General features: G+C 42.5%; 1 protein-coding gene across 1 annotated transcript in view; it reads right to left on the reverse strand.

Moving 5' to 3' along the window:
* AOPEP (aminopeptidase O (putative)) overlaps positions 1–24,533 on the reverse strand; it is a 719,157-nt gene that overhangs the window by 602,798 nt on the left and 91,826 nt on the right. Inside the window, exon 4 of the mRNA XM_082267412.1 lies at positions 22,480–22,728. Within this exon, the coding sequence (XP_082123538.1) occupies positions 22,480–22,728 (249 nt within the window). The remainder of the gene's footprint in view (positions 1–22,479; positions 22,729–24,533) is intronic.

Raw genomic sequence — 24,533 nt, forward strand, 5'->3', positions numbered from 1 at the left:
GAGAGGCTGCAGAGGTTTCGAAATTTGTTTCCCACTGTAACAACAATGATATGGGACTAAGGTTCACTTCTGTGGTCGATCCTGACCATTTGGCTTTTCTTGATTTGGATCTTCACCATGACAACCAGCACATATTGGCCAATAATTACATAAAACCAACTGCAGGTAATTCCTTGTTGCATTATCAGAGTTGTCACCACCCTCGTTGGTTAGACAATATCCCGAAAAGTCAATTTTGTAGACTTAGACACAATTGCACTAAGATTTCGGATTACGAAGTACAAGGTACAGCCCTCAAACACAAATTCCTGGAAAAAGGGTACCCAGACACCATCGTAGAGCAGGCGTTCTCTCAATACATAGCACCACAGACTGCTAAGCGTACTAAGACTGGAGCTGAAGGCTCACAGATGAGATTTACAACCCAATTCCACAATCACCACCGACAAATGGAGCGGGCGGTCAAAAAACATTGGCCACTCTTGCTCCAAGATCCTCATTTAAAAGCAGTACTTCCTGACAAACCCCGCTTCTCATATAGAAAGGCCCCTAACATAAAAACAAAAATTGCACCCAGCAAGCTCAAATCCAAAAAATATGCTTCCCCTTCCCTAACCTTCTTTAATGTCACTGGTATGTACCAGTGTCGTAAACTACAATGCTTGACATGCCAATATGTGAAGCATGGACAGAAGGATTTTGTGATTGGAGGCAACAGGTATGGAATTAATGAATTCCATACCTGTTCGTCGGAATTTGTGGTATACTGCCTGGTATGTCCGTGTGGCCTGCACTATGTTGGCAGGACCATACGGACCCTCAGAGCACGTTTCGGTCAGCATCGACGCTATATTCAGGAGGGCAAAGACCACCATAGCGTCCCCAGACACTTCCTCCATCACCACGATAAGTCAACCGAGGGATTATATGTCTGGGTGATTGAGGCTATTCCTAAAGGTCCCTCTGAGGCCGAGAGGTTCAGGCGTCTGTGCAGTAGGGAAACCTACTGGATATACGCCCTGAATGTTCTTGCTCCCGGGGGACTGAACGAGGAGCTATATATTAATACCATCTTATGAGTCAGTGTATTTTTAACTATTCCCATCTTTGTCCTCCCCCCCCCCTCCCCTCTTCTTTCCCCCAGTTACCCCTTCTGCACGTACCGTATGGGTATATATATATGTATGTATACACATATACATATAATCTTAATACCTAAAAAGTTTTTATATTCTTTTAAGTAAATTGAGTGTAGGTGTTTTTTCATAGTCATGCTGCACATCTTTATGCTTATAATCATATAACAAGTTCCCTTTTAAGGTGTTTTTAATAATTTTTTAATAATTTTTTTATTCTTTATGGATCACAGAAAAATGAATTCTCTTTGTGAGCACATGGCATGGATCGTACAAATCTGTGAATCTATTCATGAGCCCATGGTATTATTTATTGTTATGAGGTAGTTTTCTTTTCTTTCTTGTCTTTTCCCTACATTTATATATATGTGTGTATATTCATATACAGATATATATATATATATATAATTTTCTTTATTCTTTTCCTTTACCCCCTCTTTGTCCTGTTGTATAGATAATATGGCCCCGATAAAGTCATGTGAAAATGCATCTGTCTTGGATGACGCATATGTTTTAATATGTTTGAAGTGTATTATTGTCTGTTAATTGTTGTTTGTACACAAAATAAGCCCCAGTTCCAATAATTTATTGTATTATTTAAAGCACTGTGCGTACTCTCCGGAAGGCTGGCCTTGGAGCTGGTCCCGCAGAGTATTGCGCCGCCCCTTGTCTTGATCCCCATGACAACTGATCGTAGGCTGCTGTACTTAAACCTGACTTCAGGTGGCGGTCTCTTACGCTTGAGGAAGGAGCCGAGTGCGCATGCTCCGAAACGCGTTGCGTCATTTCCGGGAGCCTGCGTTCCACTGCGGCTTCCGGTGCTACCAGTTCCTCGGACCAGCTTCCTGTGACGTCACCTCCGGGCCGGTGGACGGCCGGATTGTGCGGCTGGAGACGCTGCTACACGGACTGGAGCTTACTAATGTGTAAGTTATTATGTAATGTCGTGCAATAAACATTTTTGGCTTACTACAGTGGCGCCTGTCTCTCTCTTCACTTCTGCCAGCGGATTCTTCAGAGTTATTCCTGCCAGCGCTGCCTTGTACCCAGCCATCCGGGACAGTTCATTCTAAGAATTTGGAGGCATCCCCTGCGCCCCTCTTAAAGCGGTGGACTCCTTCTCCTCTTGCTTGGTTAGAAGCGCCCAACAACTATTTTCTCTGGACATTGCATCACCTGCTGGTGGCACTCTGATTTCCAGAGCTGAAGCGTGTAGTTCCAGTGTCCACCAACGGGTGTCTCCCAGTAGCCAGCAGATTCCAGCAATTAGTCTCCACATAATGTTGGCTGCTGGGAAGGTACACAACCTCTAGCTTCCCTCGGCGCCTCAATGTTTTTGCCTGTGTGCCATACTGGTTACTGATGCTGTGTTCCTCCTCTTGACCTTGGTCCTGATTCTGACCATAATTTCATTCCCATTCTTATTCCAGTACCTTCAATTCTACACCTTGCTGCTACCTCATACCTGCTCCCCTTGTTTCTGATTCCAGTTCTAGTCCCCTTCCTTATCCACCTCGCTGGTTGCCCCTTGCATCTCCTGTCTTACCCTTATCTGTGCCCCCTTTGCTTGTATATGTTGTATTACAGTTAGGTTGCTTGTTAAATATTCTGTCACTGGGTTCATTGTTCATGTATATTTTCACCTTTACCTTGTATACTGTTTGCTGGTGTTGGATGGGTTTTTGCTTCATTAGTAATATCTTACTTTATTCATACATACACAATCTAGAATACAGCTTTCTTAACCTCAGCACACAGATCTTGTCACCCCTGCTGTTGCCAGATACCTGCCCTTGGTATCCTAATACTGGTGCAGTATAAACAAAACTTTAGGAACATTTTCAGTTTTAAAGCAGAACTAAAGTTTTGGGCCCCCCCAGGAGCTCATGCCATATTAAGCAAGTCTTTGCAGCATGTTTGCACATTAGGGTACAGTTACCTAGGAAAGTGTTCTTTTCCAGCAATGTGATGTCTGTATTCTCGCTTGTCGCTGGTGCTTCCATCTTCTACTGGGCTTCTTACAGTTTTGAAGCTTAAGCAGGCCATACATGATTCGAAATTCAGACGGTTCAGCAGGGACCGGACGCATTTCGATCCTTGTATGAGCAGGCTGGTACAACCAGACTGTCTGATTGTTCTACATACGATTACTGCTAATGGCTATAGCCACTAGCAGTAACCATTGTATTCTGCTGGCCAGAAAGGCTTCCCCTGGCAGAATACAATAGCGATGCGGGAGTCATTCCCCCATCAACACTGAATGTGTTGATGGGGGAATGGAGAGATTTTCTTTCCTTCAGATTATGTAACTCCTACATATACACAAGGATGTTACTTTGATCTGCCCCTCCATTCAGAGATTGTACACTACAGTGGTGATCGAAAGTTTGGGCACCCCAGGTAAAAATTTGTATTAATGTGCATAAAGAAGCCAAGGAAAGATGGAAAAATCTCCAAAAGGCATCAAATTACAGATTAGACATTCTTATAATATGGAAGGGATTAGCTCTTGGGAAAAAAAAGCTAACTACAGCGCTTGCTGGAAAAGGTTAATGATATTCAATATATACCCCAATAGTTAAATTAGTGACTATATGAATAATAAATAGCAATAAATAACAAATAATCAAATAAATATTACAATCATAATGACAAACAGTGGTAAATATATGGTAAAACCTGACTGATCATTTATAAAAAGTCCAAAAAGTGATTTTAGTGCTCAGAATAATCAGAAAGTCCTTAGTGACTGTATGGTTCAACGTTTTCATAGGTGCAAGTGCTCAAGCATAGGTGTCCATATAATTTTGTGACATCAATCCGTTCCGCCGTGATTTGTGGGTAGATGAAATCACTTACCAGAACCAGTGGGTCCCATATGCTTTACAGCACTAGGACCTTTCGCGCTTAAGTGCCCCCCTGGGCTGGAATGGGTTCCCCCTTTTTTCCTCTGGGCTGGTAACTGGCTTCTCCTCACACCATAGATGGTATTGGCCAATAATAAAGGAAAAGGCTCCAGATAGTGAAATATCATCAATAAAGTTTATTACCCAATAATAATGGGTTAAAAATGAAGGAATGCATATATAAAACAAATGGTGGTGGTCAGTGGTCGGCTGGTGCGGGCTGCACGTCCTCTCTGCAGATTGGCGAGCGGTGTTTCCGGCTTGCGTTCCAACTGACTGACGTAATGACACTATGCGTTCCAAACTGACGCGTTTCGTCACTTGCTGTGACATCCTCAGAGTCTGATTTCATCTACCCACAAATCATGGCAGAACGGATTGATGTCACAGAATTATATGGACACTTATGCTTGAGCACTTGCACCTTTGAAAACATTGAACCATACAGTCACTAAGGACTTTCTGATTATTCTGAGCACTAAAGTCACTTTTTGGACTTTTTATAAATGATCAGTCACGTTTTACCATATATTTACCACTGTTTGTCACTATGATTGTAATATTTATTTGATTATTTGTTATTTATGGCTATTTATTATTCATATAGTCACTAATTTAACTTTTGGGGTATATATTGAATATCATTAACATTTTCCAGCAAGCGCTGTAGTTAGCTTTTTTGTCCCAAGAGCTAATCCCTTCCATTTCCGTTTACCACCTATAGCTGCTGCTGCACCATTCATTTTATCTATTTTTTTATCTATTTCCTTTAAATATATAACTTATATCCTTGGCGCGGGGAATATACATTGGTATATTTTTTCGCATTCTTATAATATGTCAACAAAAGTTAGATTTTATTTCCATCATTGACACTTTCAAAATTACAGAAAACAAAAAAATGGCGTCTGCAAAAGTTTGGGCACCCTGCAGAATTTACAGCATGCACTGCCCCCTTTGCAAGGCTGAGACCTGCCAGTGTCATGGATTGTTCTCAGTCATCGTCTGGGAAGACCAGGTGATGTCAATCTCAAAGGTTTTAAATGCCCAGACTCATCTGACCTTGCCCCAACAATCAGCACCATGGGCTCTTGTAAGCAGTTGTCTAGAAAACTGAAACTGAAAATAGTTGACGCTCACAAAGCTGGAGAAGGCTATAAGAAGATAGCAAAGGGTTTTCAGATGTCAATATCCTCTGTTCGGAATGTAATTAAGAAATGGCAGTCATCAGGAACAGTGGAAGTTAAAGCAAGATCTGGAAGACCAAGAAAAATATCAGACAGAACAGCTCGCAGGACTGAGAAAAACAATTCAAAACCCACGTTTGACTGCACGATCCCTCCAGAAAGATCTGGCAGACACTGGAGTTGTGGTACACTATTCCACTATAAAGAGATACTTGTACAAATATGGTCTTCATGGAAGAGTCATCAGAAGAAAATCTCTTCTACGTCCTCACCACAAAAATCAGCGTTGAACTTTGCAAATGAACATATAGACAAGCCTGATGCATTTTGGAAACAAGTTCTGTGGACCGATGAGGTTAAAATTTAACTTTTTGGCCGGAATGAGCAAAGGTACGTTTGGAGAAGAAGGAGCACAGAATTTATAGAAAAGAACCTCTGTCCAACTGTTAAGCATGGGGGTGGATCAATCATGCTTTGGGGTTGTATTGCAGCCAGTGGCACAGGGAACATCTCACGAGTAGAAGGAAAAATTGATTCAATAAGATTTCAGCAAATTTTGGATGGTAACTTGATGCCATCTGTGAAAAAGCTGAAGTTAAACAGAGGATGGCTTCTACAAATGGATAATGATCATAAACACACCTCACAATCCACGGGGATTACATCAAGAGGCGTAAACTGAAGGTTTTGCAATGGCCTTCACAAGCTCCTGACCTCAACATAATTGAAAATCTATGGATAGACCTTAAAAGAGCAGTGTGTGACAGACAGCCCAGAAATCTCAAAGAACTGGAAGAATTTTGTAAGGAAGAATGGGCAAAGATACCTCAAACAAGAATTGAAAGACTCTTGGCTGGCTACAAAAAGCGTTTACAAGCTGTGATACTTGCCAAAGGGGGCAGTACAAGATATTAACTCTGCAGGGTGCCCAAACTTTTGCAAACACCATTTTTTTGTTTTCTGTTATTTTGAAAGTGTAAATGATGGAAATAAAATCTAACTTTTGTTGACATATTATAAGAAAGTCTGTATCTGTAATATGATGCCTTTTGGAGATTTTTCCATCTTTCCTTGGCTTCTTTATGCCCATTAATACAAATTTTTACCTGGGTGCCCAAACTTTCGATCACCACTGTAAGCAGCTCATGTGTGGTTCAGTGTACAATTAGAAAAAATTCTAGCAGGCAGGGTAGAAGCTTTTATGGCAGAAGGGACATACTTTGAAAAGTAAACACACTCTACTCTTTTAGTATATTAATCCTACAGAGTTTATTCCATAGGTCTTTTTCTCTTGGAATTTTTAGAGTGTAAAAACTAAAGTGCTATGCTTTAGTCAACTCATCACAGGCGAATGCTCAGGCCTTCAGGGACTATTATGCCAGCCTATACCATTTGGAAGGTCAGTCAGATGCGTGGTAGACAGGAGGCTGCTCAGCAATATCTTCAAGATTCGGAATGCCTAAACTGTCCGATGAGGAACTAGACGACCCTCTTACAGTGGATGAATTCCTAGGAGCCCTAAGTCAATGGAACCTGGTAAAGCCCCTGTCCCTGATGGGTATATCCTGTCTTACTATAAGACCTTCTCTGATAAACTGGACCAAAGATTCATAGCAGCCTGTAACTCTCTTCGCGCCAATCAGGCACTACCGGCAGAAACTCTTCAAAGCTCATAAAGCAGTAATTACCAAGGAGGGGAAAGGTCTGTCCTTGTGCCCCAGCTATTGCCCGATTTCCCTTCTCAATGTAGATCTCAACATTTTCCTGAGCACCATACACTGCTCCCAGATTCATCATAAATCCTTTGTGCTTTTATCAGCTGATGCAGAGAAAGCATTTGACAGAGTAATTGGACATTTCAGCAGGCCCCGTTGCAACACATAGACTTGGGGGATGGGATGCAATGCTGGCTAATTCGTTCTTACTCTACCCTGTCCGCTCGTGTCAAGGTTAATGACATACTGTCGGATGTATTTCCCATATGCATTGGGATGGGTCAGGGTTGCCCAATGTTGCCCATTATCTTTATCCTTACATTGGAACCTTTTTTACAAACTTTTCGTGCCCATCCAGATAACAGGGACATCTCATCTAAAGGAGGGGAACACAAACTTGCAGCTTACGCGGATGATTTGTTATTTTTCGGAACTTTCCCAGTCACATCCCTTGCATCCCTTTTATGTGAGTTGCACACATACGGAGCTCAGTCCAATTTTAGGGTGAACTACACCAAACCTAAGGCAATGGGGGTGGGATTTAGCATACCCCTTAAACGCCAGGACGCTACCCAATAACATTTTAAATGGAAGGGTTCTCATATACGATATTTGGGAACGAACGTCCTAAACAGGTTAAGCACGATCTCCGAACCTAATTTTGCCCCGTTTTCTCAACAGTTTAAAACTTGACTTCCAGCGTTGGGAGAGGAAAATTTTTACGTGGTTTGGTAGGACCAACATCATAAAAATGAATGGGATGCAACGACTTTTATATTTGCTCCAGGCCTTGCATTTTAAACTTCCTCCAGGATTCTTAAGAGACCTACGTTCCAGATTCTTGAGATTTATTTTGACTGGGAGTCCAGCGAGAGTGCGCAGGGCTATCTTATCTATTTCCAAAGAAAGAGGAGGGATTTGATTTCCCGACCCAGTCAAATATCATGAACCTCACATTTAACAAGAGTAGTAGACTAGTGTGTGCTTCAAAACAAGAAACCATAGGTCCACATGGAGCAGGTGACGGTTGCCCTGCCCTTTTTAAGGACTTCTATGGATATTAGATGTGGATATACCATCTGCTGTCAAATTGCACCCAACTGATGGCGCCATTTTATGAACACTGAAAACTACAGTGCCTTGCGAAAGTATTCAGCCCCCTTGAACTTTTCAATCTTTTGCCACATTTCAGGCTTCAAACATAAAGATATAAAACTGTAATTTTTTGTGAAGAATCAACAACAAGTGGGACACAATCATGAAGTGGAACGAAATTATTCGATATTTCAAACTTATACCTATACCTAACTTATACTTATATTTTAACAAATAAAAAACTGAAAAATTGGGCGTGCAAAATTATTCAGCCCCCTTAAGTTAATACTTTGTAGCAATACCTTTTGCTGCGATTACAGCTGTAAGTCACTTGGGGTATGTATCAGTTTTGCACATCAAGAGACTGAAATTTTTGCCCATTCCTCCTTGCAAAACAGCTCGAGCTCAGTGAGGTTGGATGAAGAGCGTTTGTGAACAGCAGTTTTCAGTTCTTTCCACAGATTCTCGATTGGATTCAGGTCTGGACTTTGACTTGGCCAAAGTGAACCATTCCATTGTAGATTTTGCTTTATGTTTTGGATCATTGTCTTGTTGGAAGACAAATCTCCGTCCCAGGTCTTTTGCAGACTCCATCAGGTTTTCTTCCAGAATGGTCCTGTATTTGGCTCCATCCATCTTCCCATCAATTTTTAACCCAAAAGCAGGCCCAAACCATGATGCTGCCACCACCATGTTTGACAGTGGGGATGGTGTGTTCAGGGTGATGAGCTGTGTTGCTTTTACGCCAAACATAACGTTTTGCATTGTTGCCAAAATGTTCGATTTTGGTTTCCTCTGACCAGAGCACCTTCTTCCACATGTTTGGTGTGTCTCCCAGGTGGCTTGTGGCAAACTTTAAATGACAATTTTTATGGATATCTTTAAGAAATGGCTTTCTTCTTGCCACTCTTCCATAAAGGCCAGATTTGTGCAGTATAGGACTGATTGTTGTCCTATGGAAAGAGTCTCCCACCTCAGCTGTAGATCTCTGCAGTTCATTCAGAGTGATCATGGGCCTCTTGGCTGCATCTCTGATCAGTCTTCTCCTTGTATGAGCTGAAAGTTTAGAGGGACGGCCAGGTCTTCGTAGATTTGCAGTGGTCTGATACTCCTTCCATTTCAATATTATCGCTTGCACAGTGCTCCTTGGGATGTTTAAAGCTTGGGAAATCTTTTTGTATCCAAATCCGGCTTTTAACTTCTCCACAACAGTATCTTGGACCTGCCTGGTGTGTTCCTTCTTCTTCAGGATGCTCTCTGCGCTTTAAACGGACCTCTGAGACTATCACAGTGCAGGTGCATTTATACGGAGACTTGATTACACACAGGTGGATTCTATGTATCATCATTAGTCATTTAGGTCAACATTGGATCATTCAGAGATCCTCACTGAACTTCTGGAGAGATTTTGCTGCGCTGAAAGTAAAGGGGCTGAATAATTTTGCATGCCCAATATTTCAGTTTTTTATTTGTTAAAAAAGTTTGAAATATCCAATAAATTTCGTTCCACTTCATGATTGTGTCCCACTTGTTGATTCTTCGCAAAAAATTACAGTTTTATATCTTTATGTTTGAAGCCTGAAATATGGCAAAAGGTCGCAAAGTTCAAGGGGGCCGAATACTTTTGCAAGGCACTGTATCTTCAAAACCATCACTATCTCGCTCCACCCGAGCCCTCTAACCCCAGTCTCGGGAACACCGGCTTTTCAGCCGGGCCTCACAGATCCTTGCTTTGATGCCTTGATACAGCCGGCTTTTTCAGGCTCTTGCATTTTTCGATTGATAACCGTCTGATAACGAGCAGAGAGATCTAACGTAATTTCTCGTCAGACCTTGCTTTTCTTCGCTGTGCACAGCTTGGTGCATATCTCCGCTCGTAGCAGGAGGCTTACGCGGTAGTACACGCACCATCTTCGTTTGAACAAATCTGCCTAATGGGTGAGCTGCTGCGACACTCTTTATCACACTTTTATGCTTCACTGATTAGACTGGAAGCACCACAAGAACTCTCTTCTCTACAAATATGGGAAATAGAACTCAAAGTCACTTTTTCTCAAGCTCAGGCCAGGATCTTAGTAGGTATCAAGAAGGCGGATATAAACTCCTTACCAAATGATACAGAAAACCGGCAGTACTGCATCGGATGTTCCCGCAAGCATCAAATACCTGCTGGCGCTGTCTGGAGTCTTGGTGTACCCTTTTTCATATATTCTGGGAATGCCCAAAGTTTAAAGAATTTTAGACGATGGTAGTCGAATCTGTCAAAACAATCACTGGTGTGTCTCTTGGAGAAAATCCGGCAGCTTTCTTATTACATCCATTAAAAAAATCCAAAAACTCTCTCCTAAAACATCTTTTAACTACAGCGAAGGCATGTATCTCGGCGTTGTGGAAGAGCACCACCCCTCCAACCAGAACACACTGGATAGCCAGGATAATAGAAATTCAACAAATGGAGGTCCTAACTATGGTGCTGAAAGAGCAGGATGAGAAATATTGGAAAGTGTGGACCCCTTATTTCATTTATAAGGAACAGTCTACTCTAGCCTCTCATCAGTAGCTTCTGCCCCAGAGAGCTCTTCCAACATGCCATGAGGGGCGACCGAATCAATTCTCATTTCTCCCCTCCTTTCTTGTCCCCTAAACGAAACCACCAGGGCTCTACTTGGTTTCCAAAAAATATAGAAAACTGGGAAACAGTGTTTCTCACTGATGTTCGCAGCATAGACTCAATATAACATCATATAATTGAATGATACCACCAAACAGAAGTATCTCTACAGACAAGTCTTGTTAACCATGTGATTAACTCGGCTCATATTGAATGTCTTTTTATGGTTGGGAACTGTTGTTATGTGGAATTGTAATGTTATTTCTGCGAAAATAAAGAATTATTTAAAAAAATAATAAAAGTGCTCTAGTTGACATATTTAGGTATTTAAAATGAGATGAAATCATTTGTGGTGGTGTCCAAAATTACTTTCCAGAATTGGCTACTGAGAAGAAGTTTAAATTGATGTGGACATTGCCATGGTTTTCAAGATTTCAAGATCAATGGCATTATGGTAGCATGATATGTTCTTCTTATATCTAACTTAATACAGCATTGACAATCAGAACAGTAGTACTGTACAGACACACATATATATAGTAAAATGTTGGACATTAAGGGTATAATTATTGCAAGCAATGCTCTCAATTTCGAGCATCGTTTGTGATCATCAGGCCATTTGTAACATCCCTGTAAGCAACAATCTGTACAGTCAAAATTTGTTTAATGTAGAAGAGTACATCATAAACAGCTAATATACCACAGTCATCAACAGGTTAGAATGATAGCAGATCCAAGCACCCCAACAGCTTGTATGTTTATGAACAGATTTACCCACACCTGTTTTCCTAAGGGAACCAACTACATTTCTTTGGCCATCTAAACCTGCCTGTCAATGTAAACAAGAACTACTGTTTTTGGGGTGGAGGGCGAAATATTCTTAAGAGCCGGTTCACACTGATGCGGCTGCGGCGATCGCATGCAATGTCGGAGCGCACTGCTCCTTCATTACATGCGATCGGCTGTGCGGTGCGAGTTTAGCCATACACTTTGTATGGCTAAATTCGCACCGCACCAAAGACGCACAGGACCCTTTTTGGCAGCCGCATCAGGATCGGATCGCACAGCGGTTCACACTTGTGCGATCCGATCCTGTGCGAACTGCAAGATCGCACTGCGATATGCGATCAAACTGGGTGTGTCGTTAAGATTACATTGACACCCCCAGCGTATCGCATATGGCAGTGTGAACTGCCGGGGGTGTCTTTGCGATGCGGGAACAGGCTGCGGATTCTCAGCCTTCCCGCATCGCAAAAGTGTGAACCGGGGCTAAAAGTCAAAATATCAGCTGAAAGAAGTCTCTAAATTTGATTTCGGATCGGCTGACAACTGAAGTCCTGAATATTAGTAAATAATTAATGGTGATATTAACCCCTAACAACCAATTACAGATGCTTTTTTTCATCTTAAACTGCCAATGAATGTGGTGTGTCCATGAATTCTCACATATGATTTTAGATGAACCAAATGTCAATGCAGATATTTATGCGGCAAAGAAAACCTTCATATGGAATTAAATCGAATTAACGGTTTCCAAAACAGTTACATTTAAGGCATTCAATGAATAATAGCTGTTATAGTTGCTTGTGCACTCAACCAAGCTGTAAAAACCATCAAATGGCTGGTGTCATAAGATGACAGCTTACTTTGCTGTATAGAATAGGAGGATTTAAAGTGATTGTAAAGTCTTGTCTTTTTTTAAATTAAAAATAACAAACATGATATACTTACCTGCCCCGTGAAGTGGGTTTGCACAGAGCAGCCCAGATCCTCCTCTCGGGTCCCTCTTCGGTGCTTCCCTCCCCCTGTTGAGTGCCCCAACTGCAAGAAGCTTAGTTTGGGGGGACCTGAGCGGAGCCACAGCTCCTTGTGTCCATTCAGAGATGGAGCCACGGCCCTGCTCCACCCCACCCCCTTTCTCTCCTCATTGGCTGATTGACTTTGACAGCAGCAGGAGCCAATGGTGCCGTGCTGCTGTCTCAGCCAATGAGGTGGGGAGTCCTGAGCAGCCGAGAAACAACTGCAACATTGCTGGATCAAGATGGACCTCAGGTAAGTATTAGGGGGGCTGCTGCACACAGAATGTATTAAGATAAAATAAAAAAAACTTCTGCCTTTACAACCACTTTAACTCCACTTTCAGAGACTTACCTAAAGAGCATCATAAAAAAAACAAGGCTATTGGTGACTGAATCATAATTGAAGTATTATACCCATACCTACTATTATACTATGCTATAAAATCTCAAGTTAAATGTGAAATGTTAAGAGTGCAACTACAGTCTAAGATCACAAAAAATAATTTGCAAATGAAAACACTGAAATCTGTGAAGTATAGAATAAAGCTGCAGGAAGAGGGCATAAAAAGAACTACAAAATTAGGTTTCACAGACCTAGACACAAGAAACAGCAAGGAAATTTAAGCTGCTAGACTGCAAATCACAAATAAATGATCAAAAGCCTAACTGGTAGTATGTCTACTGTTAAGATTTCAGTGACATTTATAGCATTAAAACAGTTACTGGTCAAAATTCAGGACATGACATGGAGTAAATAAACAACACTCCTGCCATTTTCTTCTTTAATCAGGAAAACAGATTTTCCAGCTGACATGTCTGATTGCAAGCATATGGGAACGTGGTTATATAGCAAACAGCTAGGATTAAGTGTAACTTGAGCATATGGAGCTAGAGAAAGATTACTACTGTTCTTTTTGGGGTGCAGAAGGGTTCACAGGCTTAACCTTGCCACGTCCAAGAGAAGGGACATTGTTACAAAACTTAATTACAGATGGGTGAGTTGAACATGTGCAGATAAAATAATTTCTCCAAATCTACATAATGGCAGTAGTTAGAGCTGGATTCTGAATCAGTCACAGGCTTAAAACACTAAATTACACATTCTACTAAATAAGCCCTTCTATGTCCTTTCGTCTCTGTTCAGCAACAGCCAGACATAATTGGACAATCTAATTTTCATATTTGCAAAGCAGTATGATTCCAAGGGATCACTGCCAAATTTTTCATAGATTAATAAGAATTAAATATTGTAACTGCCCTTTCAAGCCTACAACTAAATCTACTTAAAGATGTAAACCCTAAATGAATGACATTTACTTTGTTTTTGTTTTTTGTTTTTTTTAAATAATGATACAGGTGCATCTCAAAAAATAGAATATCATCAAAAAGTTCATTTACTTTACAAATTCCATTTAGAAACTCATATATTATATAGATTCATTACACACAGGGTGATATCTTTCAAGCATTTCTTTGATGATCATGGCTTACAGCTAATGAAAACCTAAAATTCAGTATGTCAGAAAATTAGAATATTACATAAGACCAAATAAAAGAAAGGATTTTTAATACAGAAATGTTGCCTTACTGAAAAGTATGTCCATGTACAGTATAGTATGCACTCAATACTAGGTCGGGGCTCCTTTTGCATTAGTTAATGCATCAATGCGGCATCGCATTAAGGCGATCAGCCTGTGGCACTGCTGAGGTGTTATGAAAGCCCAGGTTGCTTTGATAGCATCCTTCAGCTCGTCTGCTTTGTTGGGTCTGAAGTCTCTCATCTTCCTCTTGACAGTACCCCATGGATTCTCTATGGGGTTTAGATCAGGTGCGTTTGCTGCCCAATCAAACACAGTGATACCATGATCATTAAATCAGTACTTTTGGCAGTGTGGGCAGGTGCCAAGTCCTGCTTGAAAATTAAATCACCATGTCCATGAAGCTGGTCAGCAGAGGGAAGTATGAAGGGAGTGTTCTAGAATTTCCTGGTAAAGGGCTGCGCTGACTTTGGACATGCCGCAGATGACATGGCTCGTCAAATCATTACTGACTGTGGACCTCATACAAGTAGGATTCTGTTCCTCCCCACTCTTCTGCCAGACTCTAGGACCTTGATTTCAAAATTAAATGCAAAATTTACTTTCACCAGAAAAGAGGACTTTGGACCACTGAGCAACAGTCCAGTCCTTTTTCATCTTAGCCCAGGTAAGACACTTATGACTTTGTTCCTGGTTTGAAACAAGGAATGCAGCAGTTGTAGACCATGTCCTGAATATGTCTGTGTGTGGTAGCACTGACAGCAGCCGTAGTGCACTCCTTGTAAATTTCCCCCAAACTTTTGAAAGGCCTTTGCTTCACAATCCTCTGTGGTTATCCCTGTTGCTTGTGCACCGTTTCTACCACACTTTTTCCTTCCATTCAACTGTCTATTAATATGCTTGGATACAGCACTCTGTAAACAGCCAGCTTCTTTAGCAATGATCTTTTGTGACTTACCCTAGTGTCAATGACTGTGTTCTGGACAACTGTCAAGTCAGCAGTCTTCCCTTTGTTTGTGTAACCTACTAAACTGAGAATACTAATATTACTACTAAAATGCTCAGGAAACCTTTACAGGTGTTTTTGGTTAATTCGCGGATTACAGTGTGACACTCCCGAGTCTACAATATTGAACATTTTAACAATATTCCTATTTTCTGAGATACTGATTGTGGGCTTTCACCAGCTGTAAGCCATAATCATCAACATTTAAAAAAAATAAATGCTTGAAATATATCACTCTGTGTGTAATGAATCTAAATAATTTACAGTATCTCACAAAAGCGAGTACGCCCCTCACATTTTTGTAAATATTTTATTATATCTTTTCATGTCACAACACTGAAGAAATTACACTTTGCTAAAATGTAAAGTAGTGAGTGTACAGCTTGTATAACAGTGTAATTTGCTGTCCCCTGAAAAAAACAAAAACACACAGCCATTAATGTCTAAACCGCTGGCAACAAAAGTGAGTACACCCCTAAGTGAAAATGTCAAAATTGGGCCAAATTAGCCATTTTCCCTCCCCGGTGTCATGTGACTCGTTATTGTTACACAATCTCAGGTGTGAATGGGGAGCAGGTGTGATAAATTTGGTGTTATCGCTCTCACTCTCTCATACTGGTCACTGGAAGTTCAACATGGCACCTTATCGCAAAGAACTCTGAGGATCTGAAAAAAAAGAAAAAAAGAATGGTTGTTCTACATAAAGATGGCCTAGGCTTTTAGAAGATTGCCAAGATCCTGAAACTGAGCTGCAGCATGGTGGCCAAGACCATACAGCGGTTTAACAGGACAGGTTCCATTCAGAATAGGCCTCGCAATGGTCGACGAAAGAAGTTAAGTGCACGTGCTCAGCGTCATATCCAGAGGTTGTCTTTGGGAAATAGACGTTTGAGTGCTGCCAGCATTGCTGCAGAGTTTGAAGGGGTGGGGGGTCAGCCTGTCAGTGCTCAGACCATATGCCACACACTGCATCAAATTGGTCTACATGTCTGTTGTCCCAGAAGGAAAGATTATGCACAAGAAAGCCCTTAAACAGTTTGCTGAAGACAAGAAGACTAAGGACATGGATTACTGAATTATGTCCTGTGGTCTGATAAGACCAAGATAAATATATTTAGTTCAGATGGTGTCAAGCATGTGTGGCGGCAACAAGGTGAGATGTACAAAGACAAGTGAGTCTTGCCTACAGTCAAGTAGGGTGGTGAGAGTGTCATTGTCTGGGGCTGCATGAGTGCTGCCGGCACTGGGGAGCTACAGTTCATTGAGGGAACCATGAATGCCAACATGTACTGTGACATACTAAAGCAGAGTGTCAGGGACTCATTACCCTGCGCAGGCGCACTGGCGCCGCTAACCGGCGAACGCCTGCGCACATGCGCGTGCGCTGAGGCTACCGTTGGTAGTTCGTGGCTATTCCGCGTTCGCGCATGCACACTCAATCTTCTTTGGCGCCAAACATCCTATTTAAAGCCAGTGATCACTCTGAATCTTTGCTGTGTGATCTTCAGCTCTCCTGTTCCCTGTACCTGTTATTATCTGCTGTTCCTGTTTACCTGACCCGGCTTGTCTTTGGATTCTGACTACCTGCTGCCCACCCTGACCTCGGCTTGTCTTGACTATTCTCCTGCCTCATCCTGATATGTTACCCGTTACCGGCTATTGGTCCTGGATCTGCTTCTGGCTCAACCAGGGGATCCGGGGGACCGCGACCTGGTGTTAGCAAGCAGCCAAGTCCATCCCCACCATCTAGGGCCCTGGTGAAAACCGGCTAACACTTAGACTCCGCGCCTCTGGTGAACCTGTGTCACGCCAAATACCCGGTGAGATACTCCTCTTACGTCAGGCTCTGCCACGTTACCCCGTGTCAGTATCACACAGCCATGATCGAGCCTACAAGAGGAGCCTCTCCTATGGATGAGATCTGCCAGCATCTCGCGGCCCTCACTCAAGCTGTTAAGTCTCTGCAGGAGGGCTACACCCAGTTGGAAGGTCGTGTCCAATCCCTAACCTCCACCACGGACCCTACAGTTTCTTCTGCTTCCATGGCTTCCACCAGGAACCCCTCCGGTCCTACGGTAGTGATGCTGCCTCCTGAACCAAGGGTCCCTACGTTGGAAAGGTTGTCATGGGATCGGAACAAGTTTAGAGCCTTCCGAAATGCTTGCGAGTTATACTTCTCGCTACAACCCCGAACCTTCTCCTTGGAGGCTACTAAAGTGGGGTTTATCATAGCCCTGCTGCAAGGTGAGCCTCAGTCCTAGGCTCACCGCCTTGAGGAATGCAGTAATCAGTTGGGCACCATGTCAGCGTTCTTTGACGCAATGGCACAGTTATATGAGGACCCGCAGCGCATTGCCACCGCAGAAACTGCGCTCACTACACTTCAGCAAGGCCGTAGAGCCGTGGAAGATTATGTCACCTATTTTAGATGTTGGAGTACGGACACTCGCTGGAACGACGCAGCTCTGTGACATCAGTTCCGCCTTGGTCTTTCAGAAAACGTAAAAGATGAACTGGCCCGAGTGGGCATACCCGAAACCCTGGAGGCATTAATCGCTGTGGCCATACAGATAGACCGCCGGCTCCGTGAACGCAAAGCAGAGAGGTCCACGCAGCAGACCCGTCCAGTCTGGATGATGCCGCGGGTTCCCAACCCTGTTCACATCTTCTCCTCTGGTCCCCGTCCCAGCAGCGCAACTCCGGTCACCCCTGTATCGGATACTTCAGAACCGATGCAACTTGGGCTTATGCGCCCCTCTTTATCAGCAGAAGAACACTTACGGCGACGACAGAACAACCTATGCCTGTATTGCGGAGAGGCCGGACACTTTGTACGCTCATGCCTAGCAAAGATGCGCAAGTGTCTTTCTATATCTCCCTTAAGCTACCCAGTTTCTGTCAACAATACCTCTCACCTGGCTCTCTCCATATCGTTTCAGCTTCCAGAAGGCCCGATCCCGGTCACCGCTATAATTGACTCCGGGGCATGCTGCTGCTTCATTGATCTTACCTTTGCTGCACAACAGCGCATTCCACTCTGACCCAAGTCGCAAGGACTCTCCATCTTCCTAGCTGATGGGTCCTACATCAAGTCTGGACCAGTAACTCAAGAAACCCCTCCATTGACCATGGTCACCCTTGAAGGTCACAAGGAGTTGTTGAGCCTGGATGTCATTTCCTCTCCCTTGTTCCCCGTTATTCTGGGGTTACCATGGCTACAAGCGCACAACCCGCAAATAAATTGGATTTCTGGAGACATCAAGTTCCAGTCCCCTTACTGCCAGAATCATTGCCTGCCAGTACTCTTCAGTGCTCCTAGCACCCTACTTTGTATGGACTCTCATAAGGAGATACGTTCCTCTGTCCCAGTACCGTATCACGAATACTTGGATGTCTTCAGCAAACAGGGGGCTGAGGCCCTACCCCCTCACCGCCCCTATGATTGTCCGACTGAGTTGCTCCCAGGGGCCGAGATCCCTTTCGGATGCATCTTACTTTTATCGGAACGGGAATTGGGCACCCTAAAGGACTATGTAACAGAAAATCGAAAGAAGGGATTCATCCGTCCCCTCTACTTCTTCGGCAGGAGCTGGGATCTTTTTTGTGGAGAAAAAGGACCACTCACTTCGGCCATGTGTGGACTATCGTGAATTAAATAAGATCACAGTCAAAAAACGGTAACCCCTGCCTTTGATTCCCCAACTCTTCCAGGGATTAAGAACTGCCTCTGTATTCACCAAACTGGACCTGCGGGGAGCCTACAACTTGGTCCGTATCCGGGAGGGTGACGAATGGAAGACAGCATTCCGCACCCGATTCGGTCATTACGAATATCTGGTAATGCCTTTCGGTCTCTGCAATGCCCCGGCCACCTTCCAGCACTTAATTAACAATATTTTCAGAGACTATCTGGACATTTTTGTGATCGTATACTTGGACGATATCCTGGTCTTTTCTTCTTCTCTGGTCCAGCATCGAGAGCATGTTAAAAGGGTACTCCTTAGACTCCGGCAGCACAGACTCTATGCAAAACTTGAAAAATGTGAGTTTGAACAGCAGAGTATCCAGTTCCTTGGTCTGGTGATTTCCTCAGAAGGGGTCAAGATGGATCCACAGAAGGTCTCCTGTGGATAAGAAGGGGGTTCAGCGTTTCATAGGGTTCACTAATTTTTACAGGAGATTTATCAAGGGATTCTCCTCCATCATCTCCCCTATTACCCTGCTCACCAAACCGAGTACCTGTTTTCATTGGACTCCAGAGGCTCAGGTCGCCTTCACAACCCTAAAGGAACTGTTCACTTCTGCCCCTATCCTGAGTCACCCGGATCCTGCCCTACCCTACATCCTCAAAGTTGATGCCTCAGAAATCGCAGTAGAAGCAGTTATCTCTCAGCGCCAAGGCATCAAGGACCTGGTCCACCCGGTAGCTTTCTTCTCCCGTAAACTATCACCTGCGGAGAAGAACTATGACGTGGAAGATCGGGAACTCCTTGCCATCAAGACCGCTCTGGAGGAGTGGAGGTACCTGTTGGAAGGGGCAGCACATCCTATACTCATCTACACTGATCATAAGAACCTGGAGTATTTAAGGACAGCTAAACGCCTGAGACCCCGCCAAGCACGATGGGCACTTTTTTTCCCGGTTCTCGTTCCATATCACATACCGACCTGGTTCCAAGAATACGAAACCCAACGCACTCTCCCGGATGTACGACAGCTCAAAAGAAACCCTTGTACCTGACACCATCTTAACCACAGGTAATTTCCTGTTATTACAGTCCGATCTTCTTACCTCTTTGAAACAAGCCACATTAGATGTTCCCCATCCTCCTGGAACGATACTGGTACCTAGGAATGGGTTGCTATTGGGAGGAGACCAAATTTTTGTTCCGGAAGATGCCCGGGTGTCCGTCCTGGGACTTTGTCATGACCACCCGATGGCTGGCCATTTTGGGATCCATAAGACCCTTGACCTTGTTCAACACATGTTCTGGTGGCCTGACTTAGAGAAGAGTTGTAAACAGTATGTCACCTCCTGTGCTATCTGCACCCGAAGCAAGACGACCCGAAACAAGGCATGGGGCCTGCTCAGACCACTACCAGTCCCTGACAGAGCATTGAAGATGATTGCCATGAACTTTATTGTGGAACTTCCTCCATTAGACGGTTACTCTGCAATTTTTGTGGTAGTGGACCGTCTGTCAAAGATGGCTCATTTCGTAACACTGAGAGGTACACCCTCCGCTCCCGAGACGGCACAGGTCTTCATCAAGGAGATAGTGAGACTCCACGGGGTCCCAATGGACATTGTATCGGATAGGGGAGTTCAATTTACCTCTCGCTTCTGGAAAGCATTATGTGAATCATTGAAGATCAAGTTGTCAATGTCCTCCACATACCACCCCCAGACTAACGGGCAAACTGAGAGGACCAACCAGACTCTTGAGCAATATATTCAATGCTTCACCACCTTTGTTCAGGATGACTGGGTCTCACTGCTACCTTTGGCAGAATTTGCGTAGAACAATGCCAAACACTCGGCTACAGGTCAGTCCCCGTTTTATGCTAACTACGGGTTTCACCCATCTTTCTTACCCTGCTTTGTTCCTGAACCTGCAGTGCCAGCAGTCCGGGATATCGTGGATTTCCTTAAAAATAACAGCAAACTATTACAGGACGCCATGACCAAGGCTCAGACTTCCAATAAAGAGACTTTTGGGGAGTTGGTTCTTCAACCTGGCAACCAGGTATGGTTAGCCACTACCAAGCTCCTTCTTCCAAGAAATTGGCACCCGATTTTTTAGGTCCATTCCCGGTGAAGAGGAGATTAAATGAGGTGTCATATGAACTCACTCTACCCGACTCTCTCAAGATCCATTCGGTTTTCCACGTGTCACTATTGAAACCCACAGTACCTGATCCTTTTCCAGGTAGAAGTTCGGGACCACCTGGTTCTGTCATCATCGACGGGGATGAAGAATTTGGGGTGGAGGCCATCTTAGACTGCAGAAGGATGAATCAGTTACAGTACTTGGTAAAATGGAAAGGCTACGGCCCCGAAGAGAACTCCTGGGACCCGGTACAGAACATTCATGCCCAAGACCTAATCAAAAGTTTTTTTTCGCAACCATCCTCACAAAAGGAATCTTTTGGGCATTCGGAGGTTGCCCTTAAGGAGGGGGCAATGTCAGGGACTCACTACCCTGCGCAGGCGCACTGGCGCTGCTAACCATGGAACGCCTGCGCGCATGCGCGTGCGCTGAGGCTACCGTTGGTAGTTCGTGGCTATTCCGCGAACGCGCATGCGCATTGCTGTGTGATCTTCAGCTCTCCTGTTCCCTGTGCCTATTATCTGCTGTTCCTGTTTACCTGACCCGGCTTGTCTTTGAACTCTGACTACCTGCTGCCCGCCCTGACCTCAGCTTATCTTGACTATTCTCCTGCCTCATCCTGATCTGTTTAATAATGGTGGCCACACAAAATATTGACAGTTTGGGACCAATTTGGAAAATTTTACCTTAAGGGTGTACTCACTTCTTTGGCCAGCGGTTTAGACATTAATGGCTGTGCGTTCAATTATTTTAAGGGGGCAGCAAATTTACACGGTTATACAAGCTGTAAACTCACTACTTTACATTGTAGCAAAGTGTAATTTCTTCAGTGTTGTCACAGGAAAAGATATAATAAAATATTTACAAAAATGTTTACTCACTTTTGTGAGATTCTGTACTGTACAAGTTTCACTTTTTGAATTGAACTACTAAAATAAATTAACATTTTGATGATATTCACATTTTTTTAGATGCACCTGTATACAGTTTTCATCTTTTTTTTTTTTATTATTTTTTCTCTACAGCCACTTCTGATCTATATACATGCAATCCAGAAATGACTGCACTGTATTTCTCAAGGTACATTACCTAAAGATAACAACAGCAGAATATGTCTGAGCAATGTGCAATGGTGCAGCAGTTTGCAGGCTGCACTAGGACAGTGTATGTCGGGGTGACAACACATGAGTAAAATTTGAAGACAAGTAGAAAGCTGTCACCCTGAAAGAAGAGGAAATAAGAACATGATGGCATGATGACCAGGTGTTATTTGAATGAAAGCTTTAGGTTTAAAAGCATTTCAAATTACTTGAAATTACACTGACATTTTAAAGCTCACATGAGATTTTAGTAGATTAATTTACACTTTAGGGAAAAAAGTATACAAGCTGATTACCTAATGTTTCTTTGCGGACAAATATTTTACACACTTATAAACTTTATAAACTATTTCACCTTTTGGCAACAGTTTACAGAATTGTTTTTTTCATCTTTCAACTGTCATTAATTCTTTAACATATGAAATTCATATTAAATATTACACCCAGTTCTGAAGAAATCGACTTCAGAGATCCTATGTTATGAGCTAAAAACACATAGGTGCTTACATTCAGATTAATAAAAGTATATAAGTAAAACGGAGTAAACGGGCTTACCTTGCCATTCCTAAACTAGAGAAATTAGGTGGCACTATGAGAACATCAAGCCTTGAGAATGGATGAACACCCACCATAGAATAAGCAGCTTCTAGGCAACGACATAGTAAAGGAAGCAGCAACTCTTTACACCTATTCAAAAGTACATCTGGGGCAAAAACACGGTAGGGTATACACATCTGGGTATGAGCTTCAGGACTACTATAACGACATGGGTATTCCATGTGCTTGCACTCTGGTCCTGATGATCTGGAAAAAAAAATGGAAAAATAGAACTGGTATTATATGGCAAGAATAATTCATAAATAAGATCTAGATTTCAAATACTTTTTTATCTTATTGACATATTTGTTTGAAGAGGATCTTTATTCTTTCTAATTATTTTAGATATACATGTGGAATTTTTTTATGTAAATAATCCTTTGTGCAAGCATTTTAAAAATAATAAAGCATTGGATGTGGCTTTTAGGTTTGGTCAATGCTTGTTAATTGCGAAGTTTAATATTTGCAGGCATTTATTAATTTGCAAAGAGAATACAATGTATTCTCTGACAAGGCCATCATTCCCAGAAGGCCAACCCTATCTTTGTTCAAGGATCGTCTGGGGGCAGCAGCTACTTTTAAACTACGATGCTGACCCAGGAATGATGAACTCAAGTCAAGAGAATCTGTATAGGTATAGTCATTTGATTAGAGCTCAAGGACTGCTTTTCAAAAGTAAAAAGTGTTTTTTATATTTTTTTTTTCATATAACAAATGTATTTATGTAAAATTGTAGGTTTAGCAACAGGTCTACTTTAGTCTCTGGAGTCCATGGTTCCATTTTAGAATTTTGCAGGGACAATGGTCATTTGTCCCAGCCACCGTTACAAAAAAAAAACCAGTGGGAATCAGTGGCTCTGGAGGCTCCAGGTGCAGACTAGAACTAGTGGTTGTCAGTGACAGCCAGCATTCACACTAGGGCAAATAATGATGCTGGGCAGTCAAGTGCTAGATCCAAATCCACTACTGCAGGGCAGTAACTCAGATAGAGTAACAGACTAAAGGCATATATGCTACACCATCCTAGGAGGGAGAGGAAGGAGCATGTAAAAAAGTCAAATGCTCTGGAGATGGAAATGTGTAGAACACAAAGTTGTGTGAAAAAGTGCCTATGAAAAAAATGAAAGGCAAGATATCAAATAAATGGATACATGTTGAAGGGGAAAAAAGGAAAAAAGAAAACATCAGAAAAAAGGGGGAAAATTGGAGGCAGGAAAATTATTCTGGGATATAGAATAGAAATTGCCCCAAATAAAGTCACCTGGCAATGCCCAATTCAACAAGGAAGTACAATAAAATGGCAGAAAGACTAAAAGCAAAAATTACCCAAGCAGGGCATTACGGTTAAACCAATTTGCAAAAAATATGGTAAAAGGCAATGTCTCAAAAATTGAGCTAGACCACAGGGCTATAGTTTTGGTATTGAGAAAAAGGGGGAAAAAGGAAACAAATAAATAAGGAGGGGGTGGGGAGAAAAGAATTGATGCTTGTGCATAAAAAAATAGGCTGCTACTAGTATATTCAGATCAGTCTGTTGACCCTTGTCAAATATGGCCTAAAGTGACTTCTGTGTCGCTGCAAGCATCATTTAGAAGGTATATTTGGCTGGTACCCAACAGTGGACCTATATATATATATGCTCTTCATCTGTGACAATCTAATATTTTTATACGTTACGCACATTGTTTTAATTTTTTATGTTTGAAATAATATAGCATGGTTTCTCACAATTACTTTAGGGTTTATAATTATGTTTGGCACCAGTATTGATTACTATATGCATTGATTACTTAACATAAACAGCAGTATTGATTTATACTAACAGTGCAGCACCAACACTGTATTATATACATTGCTTAGAAGGGCCTATTGTCTTTCCTACATATGACAATGCACATGGGCATTTTACAAGTTTGTAAACACAGTATTTAGTGTTGCAATTCAGATATTTCCTAAAGGGATATCTGTTTCTCTTGTGTAGGTGTGTAAAGTAATCACCACATATTAATGAA

Source organism: Pelophylax lessonae (genome assembly GCF_965119305.1).
Source record: "Pelophylax lessonae genome assembly, chromosome: 1".
NCBI classification, from domain to species: domain Eukaryota; kingdom Metazoa; phylum Chordata; class Amphibia; order Anura; family Ranidae; genus Pelophylax; species Pelophylax lessonae.